General features: G+C 38.7%; 1 protein-coding gene across 5 annotated transcripts in view; it reads right to left on the bottom strand.

The window, feature by feature from the left end:
- fli1 (Fli-1 proto-oncogene, ETS transcription factor) overlaps positions 1-22,587 on the bottom strand; it is a 36,101-nt gene extending 13,514 nt beyond the window's left edge. Inside the window, exons 1-6 of one of the 5 annotated variants that reach the window (XM_055028564.1) lie at positions 22,370-22,587; positions 20,905-21,016; positions 9,224-9,435; positions 8,833-8,987; positions 7,328-7,531; positions 600-668 (exon numbers count right to left, since the gene is read on the bottom strand). In XM_055028564.1, the coding sequence (XP_054884539.1) occupies positions 600-668; positions 7,328-7,531; positions 8,833-8,987; positions 9,224-9,435; positions 20,905-20,970 (706 nt within the window). In that variant the 5' untranslated portion in view covers positions 20,971-21,016; positions 22,370-22,587. Of the gene's footprint in view, positions 1-599; positions 669-7,327; positions 7,532-8,832; positions 8,988-9,223; positions 9,436-15,202; positions 15,410-20,904; positions 21,017-22,369 lie in introns of those variants that run through there. The other 4 variants (XM_055028565.1, XM_055028566.1, XM_055028568.1 and 1 more) reach the window with 4 other exon arrangements.
- Positions 22,588-24,610: the final 2,023 nt, after the last annotated feature.

Below are 24,610 nucleotides of genomic sequence, written 5' to 3'. Positions count from 1 at the left end.
GCACATCCACTCCAGCTTGATACGAGGCAGTCTCTTCTGTCATGTACGATAAGCACATATTGTTGCTTCAGCACCTGTCTGCGATGCCTGCTCCTCCTGTAAACAGCCCTCATTCACAGGCCCTCCTTCAAATAATCACCGCATTTGAAGTCTGTACGTGCCCCTTTGTTGCTGTGGAAAAAACTAATCAGCACGCTGTTCTTGCCTAGTTTGTTAATACAGCGCTTTTCTGTTATTCCATCTCTAAGCTTCGCTGTGTTGTCACAGCATTCAGGTAGCTGTCTTGAATAGCACAATCTGCTGGCTCGTATCACCTTAGCTACACAAAAGCTGCACCTGCCTGGAGCTTTGTCCTTTCCAATCAGCCATTGCATATGCTTTGGTTCTGGTGAGTGGGCTGTTTTCCAAAGTGTGCAGTGCTTTGTGGTTTTGTGCTTTTATTAGCATCACTGACAGGAATTATGATCTGAATTCCCAAATAAATTTTTTTCACAATCTTGTCTAACCCGCTGAATCCATTTCTCTATAAAGTCAAGTCACACACATCATTAGATAAGTGATCAGTATCTATTGCAATAGAATTAGAAAAATCTTCGTACCTTCTTTGGCAGCCAAACGTGGTGATGCGTCGGTATGAGATGGCGTATTGTAGGATAATGATGAGCTACCTGTAAAATGAGAAGATACATATTGAAATTGACTTATTTCACTGTGATTAACAGTTTAGGTGTTTAAATTATAGAAAAAGAAACAGACACAAACATTTAGTGGAGCTTTAAAGAAAACAAAACCCTCCATTCAACATGTTCTTTTTAAATGGATATTTAACTGTTCTGCATGGAAAAGTGAATGGAAAAGTTTGGGAGAGTGATGATTGTTCAATAACAATCATTCCTCTGGAGGATTGTGCTCTTGTTTGTGCCCCTCAAAAACAAATGAATAAGGTTCATCCACAGTGGACTAAATGTGTGGAGGTGAGGGTGTATATCATTCTTTTCGTCAGCAGGAGGCAGCAAAAATCTCAGGTCGATTTCATATGATCTCCCTCATTTCTCGCTTTCCATTAGAAAATAACATAAAAAGTGTTTGCACTAAGTAAATCTAGCCCAGAGTAAATCAAATACAGCCCAGATTTGAGGTCCTTAAAAATGTAAAGAAAACCCCCTTAGAGCCTCTGAGCGTTTTCCAGCACAACTACTCCTCCTGGGAGGCAAGAGTCCTCATATGGCAGCCTATTCACTTCACCTTATGGAGCAGAACTCTGCGCCACATTCCTCCACTTACACAGGCACCCTGGGCGGCACCAAAATGCTCTCTTAATTTTAGCTGCCCCGAGGCATAAATCAGCGAGTGGAAAAACAGACCCAAAAAATCCACAGAGAAAACACAAGAGCAGTTACTGCGAGTGAGTGCAAGCCAAAAATTAACACTGAGATGACTGAGCATGGGAAGGATACCCTTTCTGAATGGAGTGATATGAAAGGCAACCTTGAGTACAAATGGAGCTAAAATCCCAGTTGGAATGGACCGTTTTCTTGAGATGTGATGCAGGATCCTTACATAGTGTGTGCTGCTGCTGGTAAAGAGGCCTGCTGCGGCAGGCTCGGAGTCTGTTTTTTTTAGGGGGTGACTGCAGAGGTGAATGAGTGGGGTTCTCCACAAATGCATTTTAACCTCCCCTTACCCCACCCCTCCCTGTTCTACCTACTCCATGGCACCCCCAAGGGTCTGGGTCTAGTTTAGAAAGCTGGGGGCCTTAGAACAGGGGAGCTATTGTATAGGGAAGGGTCCCTCCTCACCAATCAAACGCAGCTCCCCATACAAAAATAATTCCACACGCTCAGTGTAAGCACACCCGGGCAAATGAGCCACCAAAGCAGTGTCTTTGGAATGAGAGTATAGGAGAAAAGATGGAACAGATGGGCAGGGAAGGGAAGGGAAAGGAGAAGGAAAGGACCATTAACCCTTTTCCTACTGTGCGCCACATATGTGGGCTGACCCAGACAGGCAAACCAGCAGCATTGCAGAGAAAACCTCAAACCATCCCACAGAGAAATTCAGGACCGCTGCACAGCTGAGAGTGAGAGTGAATGAGACAGAGGGGGGAGAGACCTCAGCTGACTGCTCGGTGAGGGGAAAAGTTGGCTGCGCTGCCTATTTATTTGCACTGCCTCTTCCTCTTTCAGAAAACAAACATGTCTTGGTAATCTGACAGCATGACGGGAGGACCGAACAGCCTTTGAAACCTTCACTCTGCCTTCATGTCTTCAGTCACATCTGTTCAGAGTCTGCCAGATTACATAACATCCACAAACAATTTGCTTTTCTCCCCTTTCTTTGACTGATGGGTCTTTCAAAATTCCTGCTCTCTAATTTGGCACACTCATAATGAAAATAATGTTTCTCAAACCTAATTTTGCATTGCACAGTTCCCATAGAAGGCACACAGTGCTCAATCAGTGATCCTACATGATGCCATTATTCTAAACATGTAGTGAACATTTCCCAGTGTTGAAGCCTTTACCACCTCATACAAGGCAAATTGGCTCCAGCCCTCATTTAAGCACCGAAGGACAAAACTCCATTTATACCAGGCTTAAGGTGAGAAATACATTAAATACCAAGGCTATTACTCAAATATGTATAACATATTGAAAAAGAAATAATGTTCTTGTACAAGTTCAAGAAAAGCCTCTGGCAAAACCAAGAACATTATTCAATATTTCCACACACACTGCTTGCTTTTTCTGCAGCCTCATTACAAATTTAGCTATAGTGTTTTCATCTCTGCTAATCTAGCTAAACTTTTTCTGCAAAAGCATAGGATAAGGAGTGAACTTAAAGGGATAGCTCAGAATTTTTAAGAGAGATTCTATTAAAAGTTTATAAGCAATTAGAACAGGACAATTACTGAGGTTGATTTCCACCATTTTAAACAACTACACTGTCAAAAATGTCATAACTGCTTGTGAAACAACAACTTCATGAACTTTTAATGCTTCATAATTTTAGCAATAGGCAACTATCCAAAGAACACAGAGGCCCTTTATTAATTACATGTCAAATTGGATAAATTAGTGCACCACCAATGATAATCCTCTGTGAAACATGCATTTAGAAAAGAACGTGTAATACTTTCAGATCAGACTAAAGAAAAGCCAGTGTTACATTCAACAAAAAACAGTGTATTAAAATTGAAATAACTTTTTTCAAACACTCAGACTGGAAATGCTTTATATACTTTGTTGTCAGAACATGTTTCAGACAGTAAGATTATTAGATGTGCACCACCCCCCGCCTTAATTTCTCATGTGAATAATTAAGATTGAAGATGTTCTACAAAGTCAGAAGTCTTCTTTGGTCTTGGCCACTCCTGGATAATCTGTTAGCTTGAACTAAAGTCATATATACTAAATGAAGACAGCAAGAGAATAATCTGCTGCAGGAAGGATAATAGCTTTTCTTCCAAGAAACTCAACCTTTGTCTCAAATACATATACAGCAATAAGGCAATAACCTCCCCATTACGCTCACACTGAAATGCCTACACCGGTAGTTGGAAAAATAACCTATAGGAGGTTTCCAAATGATTGCACACTTCAAAAAACAGAAGTGTTTACAGCTTGTTTACAGCCTGCTGAGTAATAGTTGTTAATTATTTATTATTTTTGTTTTTATCAGTTATCCTCAACACAGCTTACCCCCTGGTAAAAGTCAAACAATGAAGCATTTGAATCTGTAAACTCTTGGTTCTCAACTTGTGGTGCAAGTACAGCAGTTGGTACCTATGCTTCATTTAGAAGAGTTAAAAAGAAGTTTTGACATAATCTACATATTACCAAGTTAAATACAGTGCATAATAAAAAAAGATAAAAAATACAGGTAGTAAAATTTGTTGAAGCATCTTTTGTTGAGTAAAAAAACTGCTCAAAACAAACGTGCACTAAAGAATATTTTGTGAAACTGCTGAAGAAAGTGCATTGAAGGACATGGGAATGGTAGCAAGAAATAGTGCATAAGAAGGACATATATTGGGAGCTGGGTAAATAAACTTCTCATTATATGGCTAAACCTCAGAAGTGTCAAGAGAAAGAGCATGGCTGAACGAAACAATCACAACATGATCGTCTGCCCCTACACTCTGCAAGTCAGACTGAACATGCCATTGGATCGATACAAATTCAACTTTTCACCTGTATAATTTTGCTTGTGATATTCAGTTATGATCCACTTGTATTAGTCCATGACATAAAAGTCAAAGAAAGTACATAAAAGGTGGGGTTGTAACTTGACAAAATGTGAGAAAGTTATTAATACTTGGAAGGCAGAGAATAATTTAAAGCAAAGCTTGTTTATATCAGCATTCAAACAACTATGTTATAAGAAGAAATACTGTGGGTAATCCACCTCACCACTCCATTCCTCTGAAGGTCATCAGCATATGCTCCACATCCATTTATGCTAATCAATCAACCAATCAATCAATCAAATTTTATTTGTATAGCACATTTCAGCAGCAAGGCATTTCAAAGCTAATGCTAATGCATATTAATTCCTGAGCTCCAGGAGGCAAGTGAGTAGCCACAGACTGCTTTGTTATGGTGGCTGACAGCAGACAGCTAACAGTACAGGGCTTGCAGCCAGGCTGCTGAACCCCTCCACAACAGTGATAATCTGCCAATAGAAAAAACTAATGCAAGGGGGGCTCAATAAAATTGTTGTGAGGGAGACATTGTGGGGAGAGAGAGTGAACTCTCCAGACCTCCTTTTTCCCTACTCAGCCTGCGAGCCCAGATGTTTATGATCTGTATAAACTATTGAGGGCTTGAGAATGTCCCCCCTCCACCCCACTCTGAAGTGAACAGCAGCAGCGGTGCAAGAAGCCCAGACTTATCACTCTCCCTCTCCCTCAGTCTTGACTCCTTCACTGTAAATCCATCCAGGCACACAAGCAAAGGCGACAGCTGGGAAACAGAACTATTGCTACTCTCCACTGGCTTTCATTCACAGCCATTTCAAACCATTTCCATGCACTGGAAATACTCTTTTTTTTCAGTTCTGCCATATAACTTTCTCATGCTTAAAACCTGCTGTTGTTTTTCATACCAGTTATCTGTCATGGAGCTGAGCATTCATTTAGCATTTGCTTTGACAATGCTTAAGAATTACAAAGGATCAATTTGCAGTTTTCTTGCTATTAGTCCCATCTGGCTTTTCCTCTCACATTCCGCCTCTGCTCTCTTCTTGTCAGAAGATCCAGTCTCTTGCTGTCTGAGGTTTACTGCTCTGCTCCGCTTCCAGCACATGTGGTATCAAACCGACCTACATGGGTGCGATAAAGCAAACAGTCCACGGTCCCTCCCTGACAGACTAATTTGAACAAATTCTCAAATTGCACTCAAAATTGAAAGCACATTGGGGGTGTGGGCAGCCGTCCCTTATAAAAATCCAAATAAGTAACTAAGAATGAGGCCAAAATAATATTCAGCCAACTAACCGTGTTTGTTGTCAGCAGCTGGGTACCCAGACAGATGTTCGACTCGTGCTCGTGGTCAAATCAGCGTGGGTGTTTGAATGTTCCTGCGCATGACGTGGCAGGAATGTTTTGTTATGCTATAGGGTGGAGAGGTTTCTTCTCTGTATTTTGCCAAGAGTCCTAATGACTGAGAGGAATGCTAATCAGACATTCAAAAAAATCTAGCCAAATGCACACACAGAACAGACAGATGTTTATGAAATTATGATGATTATAGCACCATCAATTTTTTGAAGGAGGATTGGGGCTAATATTTGAGAGTAGTAAATTGGGGCCGACCTTGACATACATGACCTATAATCACTAATATTTCCAGGATTTGGCTTTGCTCTCTCCTTTTTTTCTCCTTTTTTCATCTTTTGGAATCTTGCCTGAGCTCAAGTGCTCATGACTCAAGCCAGAGGTCTATTTTGTGGACAAGGCTCAATTATGATATTGTTTGTCTGTGCTGTGAGGGGAGAAATGAGAGTTAGTTAAGTATTTAAATCAGAGTCTTTGTCTTGTTTTGGGTTTTGTAAAACATTAATTGCTTCCTTCTTCCCTTTGGCCCCTAGTGTTAAGAATATATACTGTTTTTCTATCTCCAAATCAAGTCTTTCAGTCCTGACTTAGAAGAATTCATCATTTTGACTTGTGGGAAAAGATCCAAGGTAATTTTCAACTGGAAAGTGAGCAAGAACCCCAAGACATCCCTTCTGTCTCCAAAACACACAAAGTTTAAATAAAAAAAGAGCAATGATGGGCAGGGTTGCAATGCAGCAATTCAAAGCTAGTGTCTAAATTCTGCAGTCAGTGGCCATTATGAAAACTGCTTTGCAGAGTGTGCCCAGTAGCGGTCAGACAGATCCACCCGCTACAGTGCCTCACAGTGAGGCCGTTATACCGATGTTAGCCATCTCTCCTTTTCTCTCTCCCCAGATGCTCTACATAGAGAAAACCATTGACACCCAAAAAATACAGTTCCCATTACATCACATTAAGCTCCATTGCTATTTTAGACGAGAAATTTTAAATATAGTGGAGCTAGCAGTCACCCCACCCAATGTGCTGCCATGATATTTTGCAACAGCAGCAGAAAAAAAAAAAAAACACTGTCCAGAGCAACAGAATCCAAATTTTTGAGCTACAAACTAATGTGTATTCAGACCACAGCCACACCAGATGTTACATCTTATATCAAAACGTCATTTGCATATAGCCTCAGAAAACTGACTCTGCTTTTCCAATGAAACATATGAAGCTGGATTACAACAAGGCACTCTTCAAAGGTAAGAGGCTCATATTTATTTGCCCCCACTGAAAATTGCAGATCAACGTTCTTTGCTGTGCTGAGCACACAGGCCGAACTGCCTTCCTGAGGCAATGCACCTGGGCTTCATCTTTTTTGTTGGACAATGTGGAATAAAGGCGCTGCAAAGTGTAGCGAGGGGGATGTAGTTGATGGTTATCTTCGAGAGGGGAAAGAAACCCGTCTTGGTTTCCACATTTCTGCTACAGATGGAGCACCATTATGGAGAAATGAGTTCCAGCCAAAGCAATTCTCTTGTTCATTGTTGGTATAGTTCAGTGGCTAAATAATATCTATCATTTGCTCTCTCAGGCTTGACTTGGAAAAGAAAAACTTGTTTTCATTCTCATTCTTTGTTTAAAAGATTTGGAAAAAATATGAATGAAAAGAAACCAGTCACTTAATGATTTTCATTTTCTGGCATAAACAGATATCAGTCCATGAATAGCCTTATGCACATAAAAGAGTTCAAAGTTTTTCTTTCTGTTTCCAAGCACACTTACTTTCCCTGAGGTAATTGAGATGAGAGAGAAGCACTTCTGCGTTGTACAGGGTGGTAAGTCTGAGGAAGTCGTCTTTGCTCATCTTGCAGAGCTCTTTGCCGTCTGTATTTTGAAACATTGATGTGTCAATTTCTAGCAGTCCATACTCCTTGATGGCCCACTCCAGCCACTGCCGCACATGGTCCTGAGACCACAGTGATGGGTCTGAGGACAGAGGACAGGAGAGAGTGGAGGCTTACTGACCAAAGTGCTTAGAGATAAACACACAAATAAGAGAAACATGAAAGTTTTAAATAGATAAGTTTTGAAACACCAGGTTACTTTGTTCTTGCTTAGTGACTCCAAACCAGACCAGGGCTCCCAAGAGCACTCTATCATGTCTCACAATTTACTTTGCTGTGAACCCTATTCTATTATTATTGGCCATTTTGGCCCTTTGCCAAAATGGCCAATAATAAAATACCAATGTTTTTGCATTTATTTCTCTTCTAACCTTCCTTTTGTTCCCATAAAAACATTTTATGCAAATGTACAAAAAATAAATACATAAAAAACACATATCAACATACTTTTTTGCCAGTGTTTTAATATTTCTGAAAAAGGCAGAAATAAATAGTCTAAAAACTACTCATATCTCATGTATAGTTGATCTCAATTGTGTAATAGTTTCTGAAATGGTTGTATTATACATTATTGTAATTGTTTCTTGTATCCATTTGTCAGTTCAGTATTATGAAAGAGGACTAATCAAATTAACTATGAGCAACCTCCTGTACAAATTACATATTGGAATCACATACCCGTTATGTGAAGTAAAGTAGAATTTTAATAGATACATTGAAAGAAAAGAAAATAAACAAGTATCCATAAAACACAAAAGGAAATACTCTTTGTTTAATAAAAAAAATATTTTGTGGTTCTATGGTAATACTTTCTGTTGCTTCTGTTAAAGTTATTAAACATTCATTCAAATTATTATCATTGAATGAATGATTATTTCCTACAAGCATTTCTAAGAACAACCAGTTCAAATCTCTTACTTTTTACCAGTTCTATTGAGTGTGTATTCGACACCACAATGTTGATCAAATAAAATTCAGCCTTACAATTTTCAGCTTCTAAAGCACTTTATTCTAAGTGCTATAGTGCAAATTGACTGATGTGTTTTTTTAACAATAAATTAAGATAAATTTGTGGCCTTACAAAGCATGTATTGAATTTTTAACACACAAATGTTTCACTTAAGGGAGAAGGTTCTGAAAAACCTCTTAAAAGTATAATTTGCCATGTTCCTTTCAATTAAGTTAAATCAATCCCCAACCATAACTCAATAACCAAACACCTGGAAATGAAACAATTTTATTCAGAATTGTTCTTTGAAGAAGTATTGAAAAGTCATGTGACTAATAAATGTATACCTGCATAAAATTATCCACTTTCACCATGATGACATAAATAATGATTAAACAAACCTCTAGCCCATAAGCTATATCCCCTTTGCCTACCTGCAGGTACAATGACTCTCCGCTCATTGGTGGTCATGTTGGGGGGAGGAGCATTCTTCTCATCCATATAGCTCCCATAGGTCATTTGAGATGTGTCATTAGCCCCGACCAGCTTATTACATTTACCCACACTGCAGTCCACGGGAGACTCCCTGCTGCACAAAAACAAATCAGACTTGGATCTGCTGAAACATTATCAGCAGACATTTTGGGTGTTGAGTTCTTTTCTAGCAATTGAATTTGGCATCAAACATTAATGGTCTAAGCCTCCCCGCTCAAATATATCAGACGTTAAAAGCTGTAAAATGATAACAGTAGAAGTTCAGATGTGTCTGATTCTTAATGAAAAAATAAGAGATATCAGAGGAACAGTAAGTCGTTGTATTCATACCTGGATCCGTTCATGTGCTCATATTCTCTCTTGACGTTAACCCGCACAGGCTGGTTGATCCACTCCTGCTGTGGGGGTAAAGGGTTGATTTTGTGGGTCTGGCTGTAGTCCTGTGTGCCAGATGCAGTCATGTCTGTTTTGGGGAGAGGGGCAGCAGCAGCGTATGGAGGCTCAAATAAGGACTGGTCTTCACTCACCACTGATAGCGCCTCCTGTCAATGTGGGCAAACAAAAGGTTTAACTTACTTTTCACATATAAAGATATACATTATTTCATATGACATCAACAGAAACAGAATCAAAATTTGTTTTTTGTTTAGGATTAAAGATAGGGGGTCCTCCCAATAAAAAAAACAAACAAAAACAATAATCAACTCAACTCAGATGACCAGTTTTGAAGTACAGATACATAAAGAGATCAACTGGCCATCAAAACTGACAGATTTCTACTTTAATCGGCCCTAACCTTTGACCACCTGGTCAGAATCTCAAGTGTCTGTTTCCTTTTTTGACAGGTAAGCTAACCATAGACACAAGCAGCCTCAAAAGTCATTATCTTGAAAAAGGTAAAAGATGAACATGTACCTCTTTAACATATATGTAAGAAGGTAGAAATAGCATCTCAATTATATGATCTCATATTCACAAAAGCTAGCAAAAAAGGGTCAAGCCTCTTCCACCGCAACATGTGAAGTTAAATTTCCAATCTCCTGTGTATTTTTGTTTACACCAATTATGTGCACTTATGAGTCATATCACAGTCTGGGATCCTCTGTAGTTTGTGTATACAGTTCATGTAGGGCTGTAGCTTCCTGTTGATGTTCAGATCACTTCAATCATGCTTACAAAGCTGTTAGATAAGATGCTGCAAAACTCTTGGTCCACTCAGATTATAATTTGACAAGTACAGTGAGTATTAATTAGCAAATGCTTTTAGCTAAAACTAAAATAAAAAAGTCTTCTACTATAATGTTAGTCCCCATGATTTCTTATATGTAATTTGGTATCAGATGTCTATTTTCCAGATTAATGTGAACATCCATATCCCCTGTTGAGCCAGACTGTGTGCATCATTCTGAGAGCATTGGTCTTCCCTCCACAGCTGAAGACTCAACAGAAGCAGGGGGGTCACAGCTAAACTGACCCCTGTGCTTTGGCGCTGCTGGAGCAATGTCAGTTTATTAAAGAAAACAAACGCAGAAACTCGCAGAAACTCACAGAGCAGGCCAAGATATTGTGTGGTTTAGGCGCACTCCTTGCGTAATGTCTTAGGAAGCAAAGCTTGTGCTGCAATGCTGATGGGTTTGACTTTAAATGTCATTGTTTTAAAGAATCATAAAATTTCATCATCACTGATAAGTGCATAATAATGATTTATTCACATTATTTTTAGAAGAGTAAACACACAAAAAACAATAAAGAAAAATATTAAGTGAAATCATAACAATATGGCTCTGAGGATTTGGCTTGGTTCTGATGCACATCTGGATTTGATCGGATCTGATGGCACAGTGGAGACGGAGACGTGTCTGATCTCAGAGGACTGACTTTTTTTTTTCATTCCAGCATGCCACATAGTTGCTTCAGGGAGAAAGATGTGACTTGAAATTCATTAATTCATAGATCCTCCATGCAGCCATTCCATTCTTTAAAATGTTTATGAAAGCAAAGTCATGATCACAAGTTTCTGGATTTTCTTCTTTCTATGCATGTTTACTTTTTCCTCAACAGAAAGCAAAGTGCCTTGTTTCTCAGTTAACTAAATTAAATGTGCTATAGTTGAAACAAATATGTAACAACTTATAAGATGTGATCTAGGTTCTGAGCATTTGTAAAATTCTCAGACATTATCAATTCTAGGTATTACAGTTAACATTGACAATTCAACATTAACCTTTCATGAACATGACCTTCCCATAACTTTATTTTATGGAAAAAGGTAAGCTTGTTGGGTTGACAAACAAAAATAAGATTGAATGTCTTTTACATCAGTCTTTCGGGTTAATTATCAGTTTTTAAAAAGTTTAAATATATATAACCACATGAACAATTAGCTTTTTTTTCTCTGATTTCATCTGAGAATCCATCATTGTCAGAATTTAGGCAGCAAGACAAACTATCTGAGCAGAACACAGCAGCTAGTCTGCAGATGATAAGGGCAAAAGAGTGTTGGAATGTCTTATAACAGCTTGATAAGAGCTTTTCAAACTATTTTGACAATTGCATGTTATATTTACACTGACATATCAGTTGCCACAATTGGAGCCATGATTGGCAAGTGGTTTGTGTTCATCGAGATTACAGCAGGTTTTTTTTATTTCTTTGAAATAGAAACAACCCCATGTAACTGTAGAAAGCTGACAAAACAGCACTATTCTAATTACTCCAGTATCTCTAAGGAACACACACCAGCTACTTGTAAAATCTAGAGGCAGTTACACCTTTTTTTTCTGCTTGTTCTACACCATCAGACAATAATTTATGAAATGTGTCAGTTGGGTCAGCTTTAAAAAGAGTCCTGAGGTTTGGGGGTCCTTGAATAAATTGTCATATCATTGTGAGGTGTTTTCATTCGTTGTATTTGCATGCACAAAACCAATACCCAACTTTTTAAAAATGATATCAAAGCGCAAACCCTAACTCAAACTAACCTAACCCTCAAGCCAAGCACTTTAGAGATAACAGCAACTTTTAAGCACCTGCTGAATTACTTTTTACAACATATATTTCAGTGACATTTTGTACCCACAAATTAACATTCCATCCCTTCCTGATTCTTCTACTCGTAAACAAACAATATCAAATCCATCGATATAAAGTTGTGCATGTCAATTCATTTCTGATTTTAGTCAACTTTTTTTTTATAAATTATAAAATAAGTTATACATAAAATGTTTAATTTTATTTTAAACATTTTAGAATGAAATTAACTGCCTTCCACAAAATTATGTGGAAGACGGCATCATTTTGTAACTATAAAGGCTGGCTACAACCACAATGATCAAAAACTTCATGTTTTTCTTTTTTCATGCACATCATATAAACATGAGTGAGAGTCACGTCTTCATACAATCAAGGTTTAGAGGTAAATATATTGACTACTTTTGGAATGAGAATGTTTACCTTTTATATATCCATCCATCCATCCATCCATCCATCCATCCATCCATCCATCCATCCATCCATCCATCCATCCATCCATCCATCCATCCATCCATCCATCCATCCATCCATCCATCCATCCATCCATCCATCCTTTCTCATATACGTTTATCCCTAGCGGGAGTTGCAAGGGGTGCTGGTGCCTATCTCCAGTGGTCAACGGGCGAGAGGCTGGGCACAATCTGGATAGGTCGCCAGGGTTAAATAAGTCACAAGTCACGAGTGACGAGTGTAATTTTCAACCACACTCAACAGACACACAACAGACTCAAACGGTGACAGCAATGTTGCACCGTTATAGATAATGTACTGCATTGCTATTTTAACAAACAGATTATTCGGTGCAAACAAAATGTAGCTGAGGAAATTTTTTGTAAGACAAAATCTACAAGAATGACAGCAAAAGAAAGTCACAAACACATCCTCAACTACATTCACGCAGTATTAGTGCAAATTCAATTGTGCAGTTATGAAGCACAGATGAATTATTAAAGCAGTATGCATGGAAATTGAGAGACTGTGACTTTAATCTCAGTGCATCGCTCCAATAACAGAATGTCCAATAACATTTATTTTGTTATTTGAAACTGGTCAGGCTGTATCTTTGTTTAGCCTCAAAAAATATGCTGAAACTAGACTTTGGAATTATAGGTTTCATCCAGATTCAGGACAACCCTGTCACTTTTCAACCAGATACAGAGATCAATAGATATATTTTCCCCTTTCACAGTTTCACGTTGTTTGAAATGAGTGCACCAATATCTATTAAATTGAAATTAGTTCAGGATTGCAATGTAATGCTTCCCAGCCTCAGCTGGGATTGGAATAGAGCTCTATTCTGAGCTTTACCCTCAACATTAAGGGATAGTAATTTAGATATTGCATAGATATATTTTCAAACAAAATGTTAACTATCGATCTATTCTTTCACATAAAACAAACTTGTCTTGGTATTGCACCAAAACAGAAAATCAGGCTGTGTGATAACCTTAAGAATAGATGGCCTTCTCCCACATGTTTTTTTTTTTGTTTGTTTGTTTTTTTCTTCAACAGATATTACTATAACATATATTACTATAATCGAACAGGTAGTATTAACCTTCAGAATTTTTTTTTTTTTTTTCTTTTGGTGGGGTCACGGGGAGGAGCGAAGTAGGGGTGGTGTTGTTGTAGGGTGTTCCCCAGACAAAGATTGGGAAAAAACAGCAAATAAATCAGCAGCTTATAATCAAGCCCCATCATAAGCGTTGTGTATGAGTGTGACACCTGCTGGGAGCCTCCTTGGTTATGTTTACACCAGCCAAGTCAATCTGGCCCGGGTTGCAGCTGGTCCCAAATACGTCAAGAGTAGATAGTATATGCAATTGTTTCACATCCAGAATACACGTGAATCTGTTTGCTGTTCACATACACACACACGCAAGCACATAAACACGCAGTGAACCTAACAGGAGCCACCCAGTGGGTGGAGGGGTGGGCATTCCTGTCCTTTGTTTAAGGAGGAAGAGGAAACCTGTCAGGAAAAGATTGTGTAGAGCAGGAAACTCTCATGGCTAGAGAGTGCTTCCTTTCTTTTTTTTTTTTTTTTTTTGTGAACATAAATGTATAAGTTCATCTTTACCCAGGGACGCAATTATGATTGCATTTACTATTGGAACTCCTTGCTTTGTTAAAAAGATCCAAGACAACAAAAGTTCCATGCTCTTGCACCAGGGCCATTCATCCATGGCACATCACAAACCTGTGAGCAATAAATGATGGTATTCCATGGCTATTTTTCTCCTCTCTCTGTCTCTCTTTCTTTTCCCAGAAAAATCACACCACACCCAATGACCACAAACGAGCTACTTTAAATTTCCAAGAATTAAAAAAAGAACAAGTAACATCTCTCAGACGCAACAGGAGTAAATAAGCTCTGTAGACTGAATGTGTCTGACTGGGGACAAGCGGGGCTTCAACATCTGGACTGGAGGCTGTAGCCATAATGCATCTGGAATTCCAGTCTCAGGGAACCAGTAGCCAAGTGGTGTTAATGCAGACCAGCGCTCTGCCACTAACAGCATACCGTTTCAAAATAAGTTGTGCAACTATTTAAGGACCAAGCCAAGGTATCATTGTGAAGCGTTGCGGTTTCGAGTGTTGCAAACTGCATGGGCAGTTACCAAATGACAGCTTTCCTTTGCAGCTTGACAAAACTCTCTGTGTCCGGCAGCCGGGGAGACGCGGAGTTTCAGCAACGATCGAAATCCGCACAGAGACGCAGATGCGGACTTTCTGATTTCCAGATGCCGGCCAGGTACCATCACCGATCCGTTAACCCACGGACATGATCCTCAGGACTGAACGGAGCGACGTGCCCACACCGCTGTTGCGCAGCTCAACATCTTCGTGTCCAGCCGCTACATCCAGTAATCTCTTCAACTAAACGCTTGAACTCGCAGATATACACCACACAAACCACTCTAGAGTGTGTTTCTAATCTGAATCGAGCAATAATTCCTTCGGGGCTTCCCCAGACGTGCGTAATGATGCGCCCGGTCCCCCGAAAAAATCCACAACGTGATTCAGATCTGAATCCACTAAACGTGTATCCTCGAAAGCCTTTATTACAAAAAGAGGGAAATGCTTTAGAATAAAGAAGAAAAGGAGAGAAACCTTGGGTAGAGAAAAAAATCTCTCATCGTTGTCGGATTGGAGGTTCCAGCTCACAGACCGAGACAGAGGATCGTTTCAATCCGCTGCTTTAAAAAAAAGGAGGCGCAACTCCGCAAAAAACTGTCTCCCCACAAACTCAAACACCCCGTCCTCCACCCTTACCTTAATAGTTCCGTCCATTTTGCCCAATTTTCAGCGGACCCCGACGATATCCCAAACATGACACGCTCCTGAGTTAATTCCAGTGCCCCCCCGGTACTATGTGGCGGAGAGAAGGAGACACTTTTTTCTCTCTTTACCGGATTGACTTTTTTCTTTCCTCTAAATTTGGGAAGTGAAGTCACCGCTGTTGAGAAGGTTTGAGAAGGAAGCTGTGTGTCACCGAAAGTCCTGCCTTCAAAAAAAAAAAAAAAAAAAAAAAAAAAAAAAAAAAGAGAGAGAGAGAGAGAAAAAAAAAAAGGCAGGATACTGTCCCAGTGAGATAAGCATGGAAACAATTGAGTGTTCGCTCCGCTGTTATGTTTTTCTGCTCGGAAATATTTACAGGATGGCTGAGCTGCCTGCGTTGCACACGGCCATTGCAGTGTTGTGCCTGCTGAGGGATATTGTTGCGCGCTATGTATTTATTCCCTGGCGGTAATGCCACTGCTGCTGTGGAAGAAGGGTTTATTTGTCCAGAATTTGTAAAACTCTATTTGAAGATTTTTTTTTTTTTTTTTTTTTTTTTTTTTAAGAATGGATATAAGTTATGGAACTTCATGTTTTAGGGCGCTTTTCGACTCACGCCTACATTTCAGACACATCTGGCCATGCCTCCATCCCCCTGTAAATCAAGACTATTCACAATTTTACTCTGGATTTCATAGTGGAAGTAATGCATTTCATCCCTGGGAGTGGACAGATGTTTCTCTCAATGCCAACTGAGCTCTAAATCAAAACTGAGATAGATATGACAGGGTTTTATTGTGGGTTGCTTTGTTTTTTTCTTTGTTTTTTGCGATCAGATATGTTAGGTGTTCTTTTTGACGTCGTTAAATTACAAGCAGTAAGCTCTTTGCCGCGATTTAATCTAAAAGTCGTTCCGCAACATGTGTAATGTGGGAAAAGACATAAAAAGACAAAAGCGCACAAAAGTGAACTTAAATAATCAATTTGATTAATATGTTCTTATTATTATTTACTGCTACATTTGTCTGTGCACAATTCACGTCATGGGATCCATCCCTCCGAAGGTACTTCACCCGCCTCTTCCCTGCCTGCACTTTCAAAATGTTCTCATCAAATCAAGCGCAATTTTAGTGCATGTTCTAAAGAGGGAGAGTGATTCTGAACGTGTCCAGATTCTGAACGTGTTCAGAGACACTGGGAAAGGCCAGTTTCCCGAATTTAACATCTGCATTTTAATGAAATGAATTAAATACCATGTCAACAGAGTTTAAGAAATGAGATTGCTATTCAGTAAATCAACGTCCAATAACAGGAGGGAAACAGAGTTTTTCGTTGGACAAACGTGAACACACATCGTCTCCTAATGTTTAATAACGCATTGCGATTCGGCCAATGATAAGAATAATGAATACTTTTTTGCAGTATGCCTGTGGGGAAGCGGCCCCTCAGACTCAAATGGAGCCTGCTCCTGACAGCAGGGCCGGCCTGTCTGCACTCCACTTGGGGGTCTGGCGAGGCGGCATGGGCCCCCACCCTTGGGACCACCACATCTGGATCCTGCTAAGGGTCAAGGCTTCTCCTGCCTGAGGCCAGCTCTGACTCGAGTAATTAAGGGAGACACCTTGTTTAACTCTTTAGTGACTCTCTTGCTTCTTTTTTTTTTTCTTTACATTCCAAACTCTGGAGTTTTTTTTTTTTTTGTTTTGTTTTTTTTGCATCATCTTGACATAGAGAGACTAACTGTGTAAAGATCGATCTATCTATCTATCTATCTATCTATCTATCTATCTATCTATCTATCTATCTATCTATCTATCTATCTATCTATCTATCTATCTATCTATCTATCTATCTATCTATCTATCTATCTATCTATCTATCTATCTATCTATCTATATATCTATCTATCTATATATCTATCTATCAGGTCTTTGGGCTTAAAAAGGAATTATACTTGTTAAAGGCAAGTTGAGAAAAGCACCAATTGTGCTCATAAATGAAATATAATAATACCACAAATCTACTTGAAATCTGAAACACATTGCTGTAAATGTGTATAATATGTTAAATTGTTTACTTCTGATAATCTTGATGATTATGGCTTATAGCTACCAAAAACCTAAAGTCCACTTCCATTTTATGAATTTCAATTGTGGTTCCTAAAGGAAATTTTGCTTGGGGTCCCCAACTGCTTTACATGCTTATAATTTAAAGCCTCCACAAGTTTAATGGTTTCAATTTATGTAAATATACCTTAATTATTAAAAGTCAAATTTACTCTCACTTACACTCTTCATGCCAACTTTAAGTGGGTTTCAATATCACAAATCATCTTGTTTCACCTTCCAAAATATTGCCTTTTCTTGTCAAACCAAATCTTACCAGCCTGTAAATAATTGTTTTAAAAGCAAACTTCCTTTATTTTACAAGAAAATCCATCATTCCAGTCATAAATCTTATCAAAAAGACAAGAGGGAGCAAGAACTCCCAAGATCATAATGAATAAAGCGGTAACAAACATTTTAGAAGGCCAATAAACAGATGCGAGTTGGTTTACACAGTGAACCACAGAACATCTGGCTTTGACGCTGGAACTAGACAGCCAGACATTTCTTCTTACACCACCAGCCAGTAGCTCCTCTGTCTCAGCACGGAGGCAGCAAGCCAGAGGTGGGCGGACACTTTGGTGAGTTTGTATGTGCAGCAGCCTTTCAATTGTTGTGGGCCCATCTTTTCTTCTTGAACTTAAATAAATCTGTGGTAAGATCTGAAAGGTAGGGGAAACTGACATGATGTTGTATCTCACAGCATCAACCGGCTCCTGTTGCTTACAAAAAAAAAAGAAAAAAAAATTCCTTTGTTTCATATTGATCTATTTTGTTTTGACATTTTTATAACCACCTTCAGTCATTTTTAGCATGGTAGTATTCGAGAAAAATAACCACAATTCCAAAACTAGAAGCATCCTCAGTCCATGTAAGCTGGCCATTGCTCCTGTTTATTAAACTGCAGACTTGTATTCAGATCATTCCTGCTCTCAGGCTAAAAGGCATTTATTCGAGTCAAAATACTGAGGGCAAAAAAGAAGAAGAAAAAAAATGGAGTCTGCAGCACATACAAGCACGAACTGTCTGGCCCCTCGCTCTAGGCCATAATTAATTTGAGATTTATTTTTATTGGAGAGTTCCAGTCTCGCCTGGCCTTAACCAAACAAAACCAAATGCCGGGGCCCTTTGGATTCGCTCGAAAGATGGGGAATATTTTTTTTAGATTTCGTACGCTGAGGCGTGCCACATGCTGACCAGCATCTCCCCGCACGACTGAGAGGGAGGCAACACTTGCGAAGACACGCTTAACCCTGGAGTCACAGATTGGAAACGCCGGAATAAAAGGAAACAATCTCGGTTGCATTTCCACAACAAACTGAAATACAAAGCGTCACGATATATATTTCCGCTCTCCCTGCGCCTCTGACAGAAAGAGTCATTTAGGCTCATATTTTCTATTTAAACATTCCCTGCTATTCAGCTTCTCTTACAACAAATCGGGAATTGTTCCGACTCCTGAAACGCAAAGACTCTCAGCGGTGGCACAAACGCTGCGGTTGGATGAAAGGAGCCCTTATTCAGAAAAAGGGGGGGACAAGTCCTCAAAACATAAGAAGTCGCCCTTTGGAAAAACACCTTGATTATTAAGATAGAAACATAGCCCTACACTGTACAATGACTCATTTGAATGAACAGTCCAAGCAGTCAAACGTGACGCAGTCACTCGGCTTTCAAAGACATTTTTTTTCCACTTTATATACACAGAATATATTTGATTTTATTTAATAAAATAAAACATAATTTCTTATTTAACAAAAACAACATCAAAAAAAGAACATTTCAGTGCTATTTCTAGACGTGTGGATCCGTTGGATGTATCATATCTCCGCTGCGCCATGCATGCGGTACGAGATGCGGGATTCATATGAAAACCAGATGTGCGTTGTTTGCTCTATTTACCCTCTCAGGAGCGTGACGGACAGAGAGCGGATTCATGACGTAAGGCATGATAATGAGACGTAACACCACATTTTAATGACCAACAAGGAAGAAAAACTGCAACAACAGAGCATCGTGACTTCAGAGTAACCAGGTATTTCTTTATTATTATTACTGTCAGTCACCTTGACACTGCAGTAAAATAAGTCTTTGTCATCCGTGACCAAACAAACTGCTAGAATTTTATTGATATAATTCCTATGATGTTTCACAAACATTTCATTTGAGAACATAATAACCAGGCTTAACTGCTTCACTTGCTTAAATAAACTGGTTTAATTTCAATCAAATCTGAAAATGTACTTGTCCAAATTTTAATAAATTTTTATGAATACTTTCCACATATGGTTTATCCTACATGTTAAAAATAAGCAAAAGATAAGTACTGTTTTTTGACTGACATAAAAAATATTACCAAACTATTACTAAAGGGTTTACCTTAACATGGTGGCAGTTTTAGACCACATTTAAGAAAGGCACAGTCTTTTTTATGGGGGCACAGAAGAAAATGAAGGAGAAAAATTAAAAAAATTAAAAATAAAAATAAACAGGTCAATGTGTCATTCAATATATATAAAGTGAGCCAAAGAGACACTTCAGGAGTCTGTAAGATCAGGTTACAGACTCCTGATGTAACAGATGAAAACTGAGATCCAGTATCAAAACAGCTGAAGCTAAAAGTGGAATACTTCCATTTCTCATTCATTGTTAAAGGGAAACTGTGAAGATAAATTATTAAACTCGTGAAAGTGAACCAATTACCTACTGTTCTGTGCCAGAGCATTTCACCATGAGAAAAGGATTTAGTATTATCTCTTCAGTACAGGGGTTAAAACAGAGGCCTGCACCAGGTCTACATGGGCGGAGGACCAAGTTACCCCTTGTCTAGAACCACCCTTGGAAGGTGGCATGAAAAACATTTCCTGTCACACAGACTGTCAGACAACCGGTGTAATTTTTTCTGTTGCTTTTGGGGTAAGTGCTGATAATAGAAACTGACACAAACATATCTACTATTATGTGTGGCACTTATTTAATATGAGACAAACTGTTAAAACTGTTATTCGTGCCTTCATATTTCACCAAGTGGAAGCATTATGTTAGGGAGCCATATTGGAATCTGAGCTTAGGGCTACTCAATGACCCCTGACTTTCCCAATTGGAATTCTGAGTCTTCTTGTTGTTTTTCTGTCTAAAACCTGGGAAAAAACAGACTTCCAAAACACAGAGAACACACCATGAAATATAATCTCTCAGATGCTCAACTTGTTGGTGCATTTAAGTTGCACTTTCAGTCAACTTTTCAAGAAATGTTCATGCATCAGGCCAGAAATTTTTTTAACTATAAGTCTTTTGAAAATATTTAGCTTTTAAATAGATTCAATATTGTTCATGATTTTATTCATGTTTAAATAAGACTATTTAGATAACACTAAATATTTTTATTTAATTAATCCCATACCAGCACATGCCTATGTTCTGATCGTAAAGCTCTCTTAGTTAAGTTGTTAAACTGTCTAATTAAAAACAAGAAGCAACATTATCTAACACAATTACTAAATTAAAGCATCATATAAGTTGAAATAGCCTTGGCGAACTTTGTGGTAAACTAACAAAGCAAACTGAAAGAAAAGAACCCAGCAAAATTACCTGATCCAACAGACGGTGGTGTCTTACCTTAACGTAAGACGACGTGTCAGGGACAGTTTGAAACATGTCTACTAGACAGACTGGCCCAAGGGTGCTCAGTGTCCAATGGGCCCTGAAAGACAAAGAAAAATGATGGAAACAATTATGTTTTATTATTATTATTATTATTATTATTATTATTATTATTATTATTATTATTATTATAAAGTAAAATTTACCAAATGTACACCCTCCCTCAAATCTGCACGTGAATTCAAGCAGATTCATTCATAAAGCCCGTCTTTCCCCTGAGCTCTGGTATGAGCTATTAGATATGGGGCAGGTTTTAATTACTACCCTCCCTACATTTAACAGCGCCAATAGATGGAAATTACAACAGTGACCTGGAGCTAACATGGATAAATTACTTACTTCAATTCTAGCCAATAGAAACTGAGCAACAAAAAAAAAAAAAAAAAAAAAAAAAAAAAAAAACGAGGGCCCCCATCCCAACCCCCATCACGTTTTCCCCCTAAAGCTTACCACATATTGAAACACTTTTCGCTTTAATAAGTGCAGCTTACAAAGTCTCGGGTGAAAGGGCACCGAGGGGACGGTGTTTTTTAGTCCTTCCTTATACCTCTGCAATTATCAGCAGCGCAGAGCCATCACAAGCGCCTCTTATATACATATGGGTGATGAAGCAAATGAGGTTATGTGAATGTCTGCAATGGCAGGCCGTCTCTTAATAATCCCCGTGGAACATCTCTGCCCTGACACGCGTGCTTTTCCGAACCTTAAAGTACAACTGCATTCATTTCAGAATTATTAGCGGGTGATTTGAACGCTTGAATGATCTTTTTAAAATATGTATTTAGGTATTGTTTTCTTCTTTATATTTATGCGACTCAAAAAAAAAAAAAAATGCGTCTGATTTCCAGCCGATAAAAAAAGACCCTACAGGACACCGCATCTTGAGCCAATTAGAGGAGGACTGGTGAATAACGGCGTGAACCTTCCTCCGAGACAGCCCCGTGGGCCGGGGAACCCTCTAGTGTTACATTTTAAGCATCTTTACCTTGCCGTTATCCATCACAAACTAGAGTCAACTGGTTTCCAGCTAATACGTATTCTGTTGCCCCCCACCCCTCTTTTTACCTCCGCCATGATAAGACTTTGAAAAACAAAAAAGTCTCAATAGTCAAACATGAACTTAAATGTGTGGGGGGACGGAAAGAGCTAAATCTGAACAGGTTTGATGTAATGAAGATGAAACGTTAAGGCAAATGCAGTTTCGCTTCACCTTCGCACTTAAGAAACATCTTCTCGCTACTTAAAATAGAATAAAATAAAACAAAAAAGCAAAAAATAGAGATGCAGCCCGCTGCCGAGCGCGTGACCATGCTTCAATGAAAACAAACACGCGGAAATGATTTGTCGTCTGCCAGCACGCGCATTTACAGCTTAAGAAAGTCTTGCCACTCACCTGTCTTTACTGCGGTAGATCTCTCTCTCTCTCTTTTGCCGATTTCCCTCCACCAATAAAAATCTCTCCTGCTCTTGCTATTTGAAATAATTAGTCCCGTCAAGAGTCGAAGGTGTTTTCCACTGACGATGACAGTGAGTTATTTTTATTTATTTTTTTTGACGGTGTCTGAAGGAGCGCCGGGTGCAGGCATGGAAATGCTCCTGAAACGAGAGAGCCGCGGCCAATAAGCAGCAAGAGAAAACCTCCCCTTTGCCTGCAGTGTGAGGCAACTGAACCATGAAATAAGAGAGAAGGCATGAGGGGGAGAAAGAGTCTCATAAATCTAATTTGTAAAGTCTTTAAGTACGATAAGAACGCAACAGTTTGGTTTTAAATAGCTTTACTTTTTGTGGGAAGAACAATAAACATGTGAGGTGGAGTGCACTGAGGGGAAACAATGTGGCAAGAGAACCTGAAAAGCCATCCAACTGTAAAAGCACCCAAACAGTCCACCAAAACTGAAAACCTGGGGAAAGATGGAAACACTTTGCTCATTTTAGGGATCTTGGGGTTGTACATGAATTATGCTCTTGGCAAGCAACCTCTTCTTTGTCTTTGAAAGTGGACTACAAAAGACTTTCAGAAAGAACACATATTGCTCTATAACTAATTTGTCTGTGTCTTTGAACAATCGCCCATCGAAACTGAACATCTTTGTCCAAGTGTTAACTTTCTGATTTCAGATATTTGCATAGTGTCCTTTCCATGTGACAGTATTTGTTTTGTGAAGTCCACTACACTAGTCCTGTATGAATCAAATTACACTCACAACATGATGATGCCACAAACTGGCTTACAAACTTCACTCTCTCCCCTTTTTTTTTCTTTTTTTCCAAATGCAGAAATAGTTTTTATGGTCAAATACGTTTTAGTTTCTTTAGAGTGCAGGGCATGTCTCAGATAAATAAGATGTATCTTTAATATTTTAAAATGCTTACTCTCATTGATTTTGATTATTTGACAAAATGTAATATTTATTGATTTTTTTCCTGTTCCCAACACAACTGATTTCAGTGTTTTTTTTTTAATCACGTGAAGCCCTTTTAACTGCGCTGTTGCTGAAATGTGCTATACAAATAAGCATGACTTGACTCTTTCCTCTGTGTATTTCAATGCTGTAATCTTGATTTTTATATTTCTTTTAAGCTCTTCCTCTTTGAGATTTTTTCAGCAAGTCAAAATGGAAATAATTTCCCAATGGATAATCACACTCTCCAACAAGTCTCCTCAACAGGTCTTTTGCTGTTTGTCTAGGGTTGATACACACATTAGAATACATACATTCATTTTTGAGATGATGTATATATTCAGGATGTATCCTGTATGGTCCAACCGGCCATACAGTTGTTTGAGTGCCTCAGTTTTACTCAAATGTTGTGAATTAACTTCAGGAGGGAGTCACTGCATTACAAAGCTATGTACAGTAAGCTTAGTGTATTTAAACTTCAGGAATTTTTTTAACAGAAAAACATAATGAAAGATTTCTCCTAATATTTGAGAACAGCAATAATTTTGGTAATCATAAGTTCATGACAGACATTGAAAGAAATGATTTTATTTCTCCATATGTATAAACATACTAGATTTTTAAAGGGCTGGGGGCTCCAAAAGAGCCCATTTATTCATCTCAAAATATGAGGATTCAAATAAGACATGAACATTTATGCCATCATTGACACAGTGCTGCCCTGGGCACTGAGCAATATCACTCACATAGTGGAGGAAACAGTTGGGCACGTTTGCAACAGAAGCCTTTAATATCGACCAAAATCTATGCAAAATATACCAAATTCAAAAATAATTACAGATGCTCGAAGACTAAAAAAATATCTATATTTCTTTCCCTTGCTCTGGAAAACAATATATTATAGTATATAGAAAACAATATATTATGGTGTCAGATCAGAGCTCCTTGGCTAAAACAATGGAAAAGCATTGCACACTAAATTTCAACATTTTATAATAGTTGATTTAACAGTGGGCATGTAAAAATGCTTAAATGTTTAAATGTTTGTACAGTGTGGGACATTCAAACAAACCAAGACCCTATTTGGTGGAGTTTACCTCTTCCTGCTCATTTGACCCCGCTCACTTCACTAACTTCATTTCCTTCATTCAAGTTGCTCCCCTCATCTTCGAACAAGAGATTCCCCTCCACCACAACCCCCAAAGGATGTGGGGCAATTTACGGTGGGGAAA

This window comes from Poeciliopsis prolifica, unplaced genomic scaffold (genome assembly GCF_027474105.1).
Source record: "Poeciliopsis prolifica strain line A6 unplaced genomic scaffold, Auburn_PproV2 SCAFFOLD004, whole genome shotgun sequence".
In the NCBI taxonomy this organism is placed as follows: domain Eukaryota; kingdom Metazoa; phylum Chordata; class Actinopteri; order Cyprinodontiformes; family Poeciliidae; genus Poeciliopsis; species Poeciliopsis prolifica.
Note: the sequence above shows the minus strand (reverse complement) of the source record. Positions and strands in the feature narration are given on the sequence as shown.